This window comes from Diceros bicornis, chromosome 12 (assembly GCF_020826845.1).
Source record: "Diceros bicornis minor isolate mBicDic1 chromosome 12, mDicBic1.mat.cur, whole genome shotgun sequence".
In the NCBI taxonomy this organism is placed as follows: Eukaryota; Metazoa; Chordata; class Mammalia; order Perissodactyla; family Rhinocerotidae; genus Diceros; species Diceros bicornis.
Window position 1 is genome coordinate 17,716,623 of NC_080751.1, and position 12,448 is coordinate 17,729,070.

Genomic DNA, 12,448 nt, shown 5'->3' on the forward strand with positions numbered 1-12,448 from the left:
GGATGGATGATGGATGAGAGGAGTCTCATAAGAGAAATAGGATAGCCTTGGGACCAGATAATTAAAGTGTCCATGTAACAGATCCCTCAGGGAAGAAGACAAATGGCCTCTTCCTGAAAGCTTAGATCTTTGAGGAGAGGATTGAGCTATGGCCTAGGCCAGACAAGGTGTCTAAGTCAGGAATGCGGAACTTTGGGATGACATGATGGCTTCCTGTGGGACTCACTTCCCTTTTCCTCTGGATAAAAGGTCCTTGGGGAGAGAGCCAGCTGGAAGCACCTGTGCTGCAAGGGTGAGCGTGCGGGATGAAGGCTGCAGAGAGTGAGGTCCCCGATGCGCACTTCACTGTAGATAAACAGAACATCTCCCTCTGGCCCCGAGGCAAGCACCAGTCACTGCTCAGAATCTGCTCAGTGCTCTGCTCCAAAACCTGCTGTTTGCTGGTCCTTCAACAAACATTTTTTTCTTCCAACAGAGCCTCCTCCCAAGACGGGTCTGCCTCTGGTTCCGAGGAAACTTCTCACAGTCCGTGCTGCAGTAATCTTCCTGACGCTGGTCCTGGTCGCCTCTGTCCTGCTGCAGGCCTTTCTCTGTAAGTCCTCAGGTTTAACTGTCTGGGCCTGGGTCTTCTCCACAGCCAGTCAGCTCTCTCGACATCCAGACCCTCTCTTTCCTGCTCTCCGGTGGTCTCTCCCGCCTGTGGCTTTTTCATTTGTCTCGTTTCTCCTCCTTCCACGTGCAGTCACAAGGATCCCGTTCCCAGTAAGATGTGCTCCTGCTGTCTTCTTCCCAATTCCAGGGAGATTTTCCTGAATAGGATCAACACTTAATGTGCTTATGCTCAAAGATACATTCACCTATTCACCTATTGCCCCAAGAAACGTTCACCTATTTCTTCACCCCTCGTCATTTTCTCCTCCCTCTCTGAGCTCTGTGTCCCTTTGGTTCAGAGCCTTGTGGGCAGCCCCCAACAGTGAGCAAAATGTTTCCTGTCCCCACAAGGAATGGGGTCCCAACTGTATCCTCAGCCCCAACTGACTAGATGGAGAACTTGGCCAAGGAGCCAACACATGTCCACAGCTCATCCCTCACCAGGACCCCGCTGCACTCTCTTCATTCTCCTGTTCCTGTGGAGATCACATTGAGGGAGTCTTCCTCTTTCTTCCTTGGTGTGTGACTTATCTTTCTTCCTCTTGTGGCTTTGCCAAGCCTCATAGCCTCTGCTGCTGGCAGAGCCTTCTTCCTCCCACTGGGTCACCAGAAAGCAGAGGGAGGGAACATCTGTCTTCTCCCTTCCAGGCCTCAGACATATTTGGTCTCAGACCTGGAGCCTCTGAGCAGAGTTTCCTCCATTTTGAGCCTTCTTGGTTTACTTTTGGACTCCTCTATGGCACCCGAGCCTGTGACAGTGGGTGGAATGAAGGAAGGGAAAAATGGTTTCATAATTCTCCCTTTCCGTATTCTCTGGAGAAGTCACTTCCAGATTAGAAGACTGCATGGCTTGCCCCTCCCGTGGTCAGGAGAAGCCTGTGCACAGATGTGGGAGGGGTAGTCCTGCCCTAGCTGATGGCCACTGCATGGGTCTCTGAAAGGAGAGGGCCGGGAATCAAGTGGTGGGGCCCAGAGGGATGTGGGGAGGGGACGAGGGGGTGGTTGAGTTGCCCTGAACACTCAAAGAAAATTGAGGACTGGGTACTAATCCCCACTTCTGCTTGCCTGTGAGGTCCTCTAACAGAGATCCTGTGTTCTATCAATCTCTGCGTTATCTGCAGCCACCAGAGTTCCTGGCACATGGTAGGTGCCCACTGCATGTTTGTTGAAAGAATACATTGTGAATGAATGGAAGATAGGTGACAGCTCTTTGGGTTGAGTCCTTGAGAAGCTTGAGCTTGTCCCTTCCCTTCCCTTCCTTTTATCACCTGACACCCCCACTCCTGCCCCTGGGGATCGCCTCAGCTGACTTCTTGACTTTCTCAAATCCAGATTCCTGGTTTATGGGCACAATATCAGATGTAAAGACCAATGCCCAGTTGCTGAAAGGTCGTGTGGACAACATCAGCACCTTGAGTTCTGAAATTAAGAGGAATAGAGGTGGCGTGGAGGTGGCCGGTGTTCAGGTCCAGATGGTGAATGCCAGCCTGGATCGTGTGCGTTCTCAGATCCAGAGGTTGGAAACCGGTGTGAAGGAAGCCAATGCTCAGATCCAGACACTAACAAGAAGTTGGGAGGAAGTCAATAATTTAAATGCCCAAATCCCCGAGTTAAAAAGAGATTTGGATAAAGCCAGTGCTTTAAATGCAAAGGTCCGGGGACTCCAGAGCAGTTTGGAGAATATCAGCAAGTCGCTCAAACAGCAAAGTAAGTGACTGAGAAAAGAAGTCACTTTGCAAGCTGACTAGTGGCCCATGGGACCTTGCCAACCTCAGGCCTGAGGCCACAGGGCTGGTGTGTGTGGAGGGAGGGGGAGAGGAGCAGAGCAGAAATGGCTGGAAAGTTAAGAAAAGTGGGCTCAGCATTGGGGTTGGGGAAGATTTAGGGGCTGTTCAGGAGAGAAGGGACCAGGAACCAGCTTGGGCTCCCATACCAAGGCACAGAATATGCAAGCATTAGGGAGTCTCTCTGTCCTGGCCCAAACCTAGCCATTTCCCATTAAGTTCCTTTCCTAGAGCCCCAGGGCTCAGCCGCTTGTGATGGCCAATGGAGAATTGTTTCTCCTTCATGAGAGAGACAGATTCTTGACCCATCTACTCTCACTTTCCCCTCTCTGAGCCCGGAGACTCTACCAATCTCAGTCAGACTTACATGATCTAAGAGAGTGTCCCCAAGTCCCTACACAAGGACCCAAGGTCCCCAGAGCCCAGCCCCATTCCCCTCTGGGATCCCACTCAAGTACCCCATCCCACCCAGCACCCAGAGAAGACAGGACACCAGTGGTCACCTTTCACACTTGTTCCCCAGATGACATTCTCCAGGTGGTCTCTCAAGGCTGGAAGTACTTCAGGGGGAACTTCTATTACTTTTCTCGCATCCCAAAGACCTGGTACAGTGCCCAGCAGTTTTGTATGTCCAGGAATTCACATCTGACCTCAGTGACCTCAGAGAGTGAACAGGTAAGTGCCATTCCTATGGGCTCTAGGAAGGGGGTGTATTAGTACCTGTACCAGGTACTAGGCAGGAGGGGCAAGATTATGCTGTGGTGACAAAATTCCCCAATTATCAGTGACCTAACGATGAAAGATTACTTCTCACTTACACTACTTGGCCAACAAGGGCCAGCAAGGGGCTCTGCTCATGGTGGTTACTCAAGGATCTAGGCCAAAGGAGACTTCATCTCAACATATGTTTCCACGATTGCTGAGGCAGGAAAAGGGAACACAGCAGTTTGTGTGTTGGCTCTTAAAGCTTCTGCCTGGAAGCAACAGACATCACTTCTGCTCACATTTCATTGGCCAAAGCAAAACTCCTAGCTTCAAGGAGGGCGGGGAGGTACAATCTTTCCATGTGCCCAGAAAACAGAAATATTTGTCAACAGCATTAATGACACTATATAACCCAAGAAGTCTCCCACCTGGAAAGGTAGAATATTGAACAAGCCCCTTTCATCTGGGAGGTGGGCTAGCAGCGCAGGTAGGAGCATGGGCTCTGGAGTCGGAGCCTAGAGTCCCAGCCTTGCCTCTAACTAGCCCTAGGGCCCTGGGTAGGTTATACAACTTCCTTAGGCCTCAGCCTATTAACTGATGAAACATGCATGATAATGGTACCTGCTTCCGAGAATAAAGGAGTAAACGCATATCAGTGCATATAAATGCATAGTGCCTTGCGTGTATTAAGTGCTCACTAAATTTGGCTAGTATTAGAGGGCCATTCTCCGGGGGTCCCTACTCTGGGGTTTAGCCAAGTCTTTCTTGTGCTCCAGCCCTTGCTTCCTGAGGGGTAGAAAGGCCTGAGTCCTGAGTCTGTCAGTTGCAGGGCAAAGACAGATCAGAATTTGAACGATGGACTCTGGGCTCTGGGCAGGGACAGGAAGAGGCTTGAGAGAGGTCAGTGTGCGGGGGGTGTCTGTGGGTTCAGAGGCTGTCACTGAGGACAGGTGAAGAACACCCAGAGAGACACCTGCTCCAACTGCGAGTCGTGGCAGCGTCTCTGCTCATTCGTCTTCCCTACAGGAATTTCTGTACAAGGCAGCAGGCGGACTTCTCCACTGGATTGGCCTGACCAAAGCAGGGAGTGAGGGGGACTGGCATTGGGTGGATGACACTCCATTTGACAAGGTCCAGAGTGCCAGGTAAGCCCCCAGAGCCCTCCTTCCCAGCCTGACTTTCCTGGGCCAGGGCCAGGGCATGAGGGGTTAGGTGACATTTCCCCCAACTACAGAGTTTGTGATTCTCCTCTGTCCTAGGGTGCTGGGAGCACTGAACTGAGATCTAGCTCACCTCTGCCACTAATTGGTTGTGGGACTGGGGACAAGTTCGTGGCCTCTCCGTGCCCTCTGGGCTTTGGCAGCATGGTCCTCCACCCTGCTTAGGCGGGGACCCTGTGCTCAGTCTAGGTCTTTGCACTGTGGGTTGTGTAGGGGCCTGAGAGTGGTGGGCTGAGTTGCCCCTACCTTGGGGAGTGATTGCAGGCTCACAGGTTGACAGCTCAGCAATCCATCCCCTTCCTCTCAGGCTTGGGTGCAAAAACTTGCTATTGCTATCACCCAGGACCAAAGCCGGGATTGAAGTGACTCCTGTCTTTACTGTTCTCCAACTTTGTAAATACATTTTTCTTTGTTGTTTCCCATGGTAGGTTCTGGATTCCAGGTGAGCCCAACAATACTGGGGGCAATGAACATTGTGCCAATATAAAGGTGTCCTCGCTCCGGTCATGGAATGATGCCTCCTGTGACAATGTGTTACTTTTCATCTGTAAACAGCCCTACATCCCGTCAGAACCATGACAGGACAGGCCCCTAAGCTCACACTTTAAGCTCCAAAGCTTGTTGAACTCAAGGAAATGCTGCTCTTTCCTCCGTACTGCAGAGTGACTTTGCATCTTAATTTTTCTTGCTTCAAAATTGTCCCCAAGGCCTTCTGGAGTCTGTCTGCCTTGGCTAGGAATTCTCCAACCCCACAGAGGAAGCTGGAATGGAAAGAAGATCTTGGGGTTAAAATGGGAGGGGAGGGCGGGGAGGATTTAGAAGCTCAAACTGCCTCGGTGAGGTGGATCAGAACCCATAATCTGGGGCAACACCCTGGGGTTCCCTTCCCTTCAGAGAAGCCCCAGTTTAGTCACATGGAAGTTGCTTCTGACTACCCAGGCAATTCTCCTGATACTGATACTCAGGGCTTTTCCAGTTGATCCTCTAGGAATGCCTGCTTAGGTGGCTGTGTTCTCCATGGAAACAGCTCTGCTCTTGGTGGCCCTGTCCATGCCATGTCCCTATCCCCTCTTCATCACGTCGCTTGAGGTCTGAGCCTTTTCTTCCCTGGGATGGGCTCAACTGGTTCAGATCAGGGGCCGACAAGAAACATGTCTCTTTAAGAGCTGGACCAGCATCCACGCTCCTTCTCCCTCGACACCCCTCACTCAGTAAACTCCCGGCCCAGCTCTGTCTTCTACTGTCTTCTGCCCAGTCCCTCTGCCCCACCTCCCTGCACCTCCTCTTTCTTCTGCATTTCCTCCCTTCCCATGCCCTGTGCAGGGGAAGTGGCCCTCACTACCTAAAGAGTTCACCTCCGAGCTTCATCGGAATAAAACTCTGCCTGGGTGAAGGCCTCCCTTTGTGTACCTTTTTATTCCTGGGTTATACAGGTGGTTGTGTGGGAAAGGCCGTCTGCTTTGTTGGACATGAAGTTCTGGGATACCCTCAGGAAATGGTTGGGGGTTCAAAAATAACAAGAAGTAGGGAAGATCCAGCCCTGGAAAAGCCACAGAATACAAACAGAACTCACCCCTGGTTTGTATGGAAATGAAGTAGAGCAAGGTCTGCAGTGTCATGACTTTCTTGGTGGTCTTCCTCTCGGATGGTCACTGCACCATCTTCTGTTCTCTGGCTTTACTCCTGAGGGGAAGACTCATCAGGTTTCCCACTCTTCACAGAGACCCTGTTCACAAGCATTGGGTCCCAATCCCACCTCCAGTGGCTGAGGCAGGAATCCAGGCCATAGCAGACAGGAGGGGAGCAGAGGGGAATCAGGAAGGAACTTGATGTGAGCACAGGGGTGAGCTCAGCAGAGCGGCCTTCCTTTCCTTAGGGTCCTCATTAGGGGCCTCATTAGGGTCCTGGGGAGAGGATGTTTTCCTTCAATAACTGTGGCCAGCAGCATGGTGTTCTGGGTACAAAAGGGTCAGGGCTTAGGGCATTAGGAGGAAGCTTGAAGCAACAGGGACAAATGGGGTTTCTAAAATATGGTGATGAACAAGGGAGGGCAGTCAGTGACTGCGTCCACTCAGGAGCATTTGCAGGCCAGTTCCAGAGTCTGTGGAGGTCCGTGGGGGTGAGTACATCAGGGAAGAGAAGATGGGCAAGCCAGACATGGGCTGCTGTGGGCATAAAAGAATTCTCCTACGTCTTCACTAAGAAATATTTTGTTGTTCCTACTCTTCATAGATTCAAAGTAGCAATTATGGGGGAATTTTATTTCTTCCATAATTGGAAGGGTCAGCTATTTGGTCATAGCACAAGCTGATATAGAAATTAAATACAAGTTATGGGCTCCAGAGCTGCCTCTAGGGAAGTGTCCCCTTGTGTTTCCAAACATCACGCTGCTCTCCATTTTGCTTTCACACTTGACGTGTTAGTTATGACTTGTCAGCAAGGCAGCTGATTCACAGGCTTGTATTGCAAGGCCTAGAAGTTCACGTGCTGCTGTGACGTCTTTGAGCCTTGCAGGACCACAAAAGCCTAACTATGAGGTCCCCTGCTCTCAGCAGACATGCTCCCCCACCTGGCTAGCTCCCCTATTAACTGGACCACCTGCATTCCACCCAGTTTTCAACCCACCAGCCTGGGAAACTATTCAAACAAGCCCATCACAGCCTCATGCAGAAACCAGGGGCACCCCATCCTCTTGTTACTACAAAGCCTGCCTCCCACAGGCCTTGCTGGTTCCCTCTGTTCCTGGGTGTAAACCCCTTGTGGCTCTACATAATGCACAGTGTCCTCTTCTTCTGAACTGTGAGTGTATGTGACTAATAAACCGGCATCAGTCTCACCTGTCTGGTGTCAGATGTCATGTGTTTGGCTATCTTGTACTATTTGGGGTGGGGGATCCCTGCCTCACTGCTATGGACTGAATGTTTGTGTTCCGTCAAAATTCACATGTTGAAACCCTAATCCCCAATGGGATGGTATAGGAGATAGGACCTTTAGGAGGTAATTAGGTCATGAGGGTGGAGCCCTCATGATGGGATTAGTGCCCTTAAGAAGAGACACGAGAGCTTGCTTCTCTCTCTTTGCTCTTCGCCAGGTGAGGATACAATGAGAAGATGGCTGTCTGTAAACTAGGAAGAGTCCTCACCAGGAACTGAATCTGCTGGCACCCTGTTCTTGGAGTTCCCAGCCTCAAGAGCTGTGAAAAAGAAATTTCTCTTGTGTAAGCCTCTTAGTCTATGGTATTTTTGTTATAGAAACCTGAATTGACCAAGACACTCACCACTGGGGTGAATAGGAGATGATTAGAACAAGACTAGTCAGGGATCTCTGGTCGGTTCTGGCGTGAAGGGATGGGCAGGACAATCTGACCACTTCTCTGAGAAAGAATTTGAACCTGGAAGTACCCAGGGGATGAGGCGGTTAACAGAAGGAAGTCAAGCTGGAATGCCCTGAGTTGGAGAAAGGCTGGAGGGGCCATCATGGGGCATCTGCAGAAACTAGGAATAAGCAGAAGCTATGAGGCAGAGAAGTAAATCACATGAGGAATACATCTGGCAGAGAAAGGAGAGTAGGGCAGAAGACAGAGTAGCTGAGATGCAGAGGGGAGGGCAGCAGAGGGGAGGGCAGGGGAGTGAAGGCCCAAGAGCTCTGGCTGCTGAGGTTCCTGGTGCCACCTTAGATCCAGCCAAGCCCTCCTGATCCACCTGAGTCTTGTGCACGCGGGTCCTATGATAAGACTTGCCTCCTGCCTCCACCCATTGCTTTTTTTCCAAACTGAAAGAACGTGAGTCAGTGAGGATGTGGTTTTATGTGGAGTCTGTGCCTCATCCTGCAACCAGCCAGCATGGCATTGCCAGGGCCTCCTGCCTTCACGAAGCTGGGGAAGCTGTTGCTTTGCCTTGTCTTGTGACCCTGGCTCACTTACCAGTGAGGGCTCACTTCTCCAGTGAGGTTGCGTCTCCAGTGAGGTCACTACATGGGTACCTGCCTTCTGCTGGCAATGGGGCCTCACCCAAGAAGTCCCAGCACCGAGAGTGCTTCAGTCCCTATATCAAGTGGAGGGTGGGCTTCAGTAGTACTTAGCTCCTTGGGTCACAGACACCATAATATTTCTGATGAAATTCCAGGAATTTTTCCTTTGTCAGATGGAAAGTTGGAAGCCAAAGGTGGGTGAGAGCTTTATCTCATCCAACTTGTGTATTTATTTTGTTGTAGCAATTTTTTTTCTAATTCAGCAGGCTAACAATGCTCGACATGCCCTCTCTCAATGTTGCAATCAAGTACCATTGAAAAATCTATACTTTTGTATTTTAAAATAAGAGAAGAGGAGAAAAAAATATTTGACTCATTCTTACTGATGGACTTGATCTTAACTCTTGTGAACAGGTACATACTGTAATATTTTATTTTTTGGTTTTTATGCTTCATCTATCTATCTATCTTCTTTCCTTCCTTCCTCCTAGCCTTCCTCCTCTCGTCTCAGTTTCTCACTCTCTGTTTTTCTCAACATTTGTCGTGATTTTGTGGTCCTTCTTTTTTTTTCCTTTTGGGGAAGATTGGCCCTGAGCTAACATCTGTTGCCAATCTTCCTCCTTTTTTCCTTTTTCCCCCCCAAAGCCCCAGTAGATAGTTGTATGTCATACATGCACATCCTTCTAGTTGCTCTATGTGGGACACCGCCTCAGCATGGCTTGATGAGCTGTCTGTAGGTCTGCGCCCAGGATCTGAACCTGCGAACCCCCAGCCGCAAAGCGGAGCACGCCAACTTAACTGCTATGCCACAGGGCTGGCCTCCTATATAGCGTCTTGTTGTAGGTAACTTCTGGTTTTGACTCCCCACTTCTCCAGTTAGCAGCAGAAGCAGCATGTGCGGTCTGCCTTGCAGAAAGGTGCAAGTGTGTGAGCCAGACCCCACGGATCAGATGCAACCAGGAGAGACCTTCGTTTTGGTGCTGGTCTTTGTTTGGGGCTTAGACAGGGTTTAGTGTTGCTGTTTCTAGAGGCGTCTCAGTGTCGTTGGAGCATTCTTCCTGCCAGCATAAACTCCAAAGCTTGACTCTTTGGTCTTCTGAGATGCAGTAAAATAACAATATTGGGTTTTTTTAGACAACTTTTTATTTTAGAATAGTTTTAGCTTCACAAAAAATTGTGAAGCTCATACCGAGAGTTCCCATATACTCCTAGCCATTTCCCTCTTATTAACATCTTACATTAATGTGGTACATTTGTCACAATAAACGAACAATATCGACACATGGTAATGAAGTCTAAAGTCTATTCTTTATTCAGGTTCCCTTAGTTTTTCCTTAGCGTCCTTTTTCTGTTCTGGGTTTTCATTTAGGATCCCACGTTAGTTTTAGTCGTCATGTTTCCTTAGGCTCCTCTTGGCTGTGACAGTTTCTCAGACTATCCTTGTTTTGATGACCTTGACAGTTTTGAGGAGCACTAGTCAGGTATTTTGTAGAATGTCCCACAATTTGGGTTCGTCTGATGTTTTTCATCAAACTGGGGTAATGTGTTCTTGGAGGAAAACCTTGGAGATGAAGTGCCATTCTCATCACGGGTCCATGCTGTCAACATGACGCATCCCCGTTGATGTCGACCTTGATCTCCAGGCTGAGGTAATGTTTGTCAGGTTCCTTCACTGTCAAGTTACTCCCCCCTCTAGCTCCCTTCCATACTGTACTCTTTGGAAGGAAGTCTGTCTTAGTCCATTTGGGCCACTATAACATAATACCACGGCTTGGGTAGCTATAAAAAACAGAAATTCATTTCTCACAGTTCTGGAGGCTGGAAGTCCAAGATCAGGGTGCCAGCATGGTAGAGTGAGGGCTCTCTTCCAAGTTGCAGACTTCTTGTGTCCTCACATGGCAGAAGGGGCAAGCAAGTTCTCTGGGGCCTCTTTTATAAGGGCACTAATCTCATTCAGAGGACTCCACCCTCATGACCTAATCACATCCTCAAGACCCCACTTCCTTCTACCATCACTTCGGGGGTTAGGATTTCAACATATGAATGGAGGAGGGGCACAAACATTCAGACCACAGCAGTCACTGTGTGCAGCCCGCACTTAAGGAGTGGGGAGTTATGGTCTACTTGGAGTATCTACATAAATTATTTGGAATTTTTCTGCATGGGAGAATTCATCTGTTTGTTTATTTTTCAAACACATATTTATGTCAGTACAGATTCATGGACTTTATACTTTGGTTTATAATCAAATACTACTTTATTTATTTGCTTGCTCAAATTGTTCCAGCTTTGGCCATTGGGAACTCTTTCAGTTGACTCCCATGTCCTTTTGACATACCTTCATCATTTTTTTTAAGCATCTCCTTACTTTCTGGCGATACAAGATACTCCTTGCTCATTTCGTGTATTTCCTGCCCCAGTCCTAGAATCAGCCATTTCTCCAAAAAGCCCTGGTTTCTTTTTGTGGAGAATAGTATTAGAAACCAAAATCTGGATGCCGTGTGTGGTCATTGCCATGGGGATGTCGTTGCTTCTTCTTGGCTGAGAGAGCTAGGTCATGTATGTGTGTATATCTAATTGTTTGTTGAGAAGATCATTATGCCCGCAATATGGTGGCAGGCCTTGAGGGGACAAGATGACAGGCAGGGAGAGCAGTGAGAAGACTGAGTTAAAGCTGGGTGAGATGGTGGCCTGCACTGAGGCCTGTGGTGTGAGAGATTGTTGTTGCTGTTGTTGGATTCGCTGTGGGGTGTGAAGTTGGGACACCTTGTGCAGCAGGGTACAGGTGCTCACATCATCAAGCTGCCTCTCTCCAGCCCTGCCTCTGGCTGCCTCTGGTTTGGTGTTAGTGCCAGGCAGACTCTCCCCAGTGGTGATCTGGGTAGCTCCAAGCCCACAACCTCATAGCTCTGCAACTTCAGAGGAAAGAACTTCCCTTTTCCAAAAGTTCCAAAAAAACTCAGCATTGGATCACATGCTTGTCTCCGAAGCAATAATGGAGGTCAGGGAGATGTGTTCTGTTGATTGAGCTGCAAGCTCATTCTTGAGGCTGGGAATTGGATATGGGTTCAGCCTCGCCCCTACCAGACAGACTGAGCGTGAGGGAAGGGTGGTTCTCAAGATAAACCCGGGGGTGATGCTTGATGAAGGGAGACTGTTGGCTCTAAGCTGCTTGGGGCCCCTGCTTACAGGCCCTGGGTCTCTCCTTTCCATCAAACTGCTGGATCTAGCCACTTTCTGGAAGACAGCTGACCACTCAGTGTTGTTAGGGGTTGATATGGATGACTGGAAAACTTTTGGAGTGTCTGAAGCTAGGGGTGTGCCTCTCTAGAAACATGGCCCTGTATCCTTCAGTAGGGCAGGAGAAACTAATGTGTGAGAGGTCGCGGCTGATGAACGGCTCTGGTATTAATGTATTACATGTCCATTTGCTTTTTTTCTAGCCAGAGAACAGAGAAACCTCTCGGCAAGGATGTAGCAACCTTTCCTGGTGTTTCTTTCCTGCTGGCAGATGGTGTTCCTGCGGGAGAAGTAAGAGCTGGGAGCCTGTGGTGGGGAGAGGCATGGAGACAGGCAAGAGGGGGCGAAAGAAAGAGTGCTGCTGACCACCTCTCTGAGGCCACCATGCCTGGAGGACTATACCCCTCTCCTGGCCCAGCCTCTGGCCTTCCAGCTGGGCAGAGGATCCCCAAAGTTCTGCTTTTCCCCTCAGCTTCTCAGACCCTAGGAGAAATCAGCTCCTGTGTGTGCCCTCCCTGTGTGTGGGGAAATAGAAACCACGACAGGCCCTTTCTTTTCTGCTGCCACCCCTGGGCCTCTCACGGGCCTCTGGGGAGGTACCTCAGCAGCTCCTCTCCCACACAGAGGGGAAGGTGCTGGGCAGACACTCCTGGGTTTTCAGGTAGTACTGTTGACTGCTCCAGAAGTGGATGCCTTCACATTCCTCCTGTGTCCTTCCTCTCAGGCCAGCTTTCAACAGACAAGAGGTGAAAGGCCAGTGGATGGTGGAGGGGAGGGCGAGGGGCAGATGCTGACGGGAAGAGGGAGAAGATAGGGCAGGCGGACTGGTGCCTGGGAGCCCCGAGGGGAGGGGCCCCGCTGGGGCGCTTCTGAAGAGTC

General features: G+C 49.8%; 1 protein-coding gene across 1 annotated transcript; it reads left to right on the top strand.

The window, feature by feature from the left end:
* The first annotated feature begins 305 nt into the window (after positions 1–305).
* CD207 (CD207 molecule) lies at positions 306–5,138 on the top strand. The gene is made up of 6 exons (XM_058551905.1): positions 306–381; positions 476–592; positions 1,984–2,358; positions 2,959–3,110; positions 4,167–4,285; positions 4,789–5,138. The coding sequence occupies exons 1-6, from the start codon at positions 306–308 to the stop codon at positions 4,937–4,939; spliced, it is 990 nt and encodes a 329-aa protein (XP_058407888.1). The 3' UTR covers positions 4,940–5,138.
* Positions 5,139–12,448: the final 7,310 nt, after the last annotated feature.

Bases quoted from the DNA above. Each gene is read 5' to 3' on its own strand.
- CD207 (XM_058551905.1), top strand. From the start codon at position 306: ATGAAGGCTGCAGAGAGTGAGGTCCCCGATGCGCACTTCACTGTAGAT. The intron at 593-1,983 runs GTAAGTCCTCAG...TCTCAAATCCAG, and splicing joins CCTGCTGCAGGCCTTTCTCT to ATTCCTGGTTTATGGGCACA. The intron at 2,359-2,958 runs GTAAGTGACTGA...CTTGTTCCCCAG, and splicing joins CAAGTCGCTCAAACAGCAAA to ATGACATTCTCCAGGTGGTC.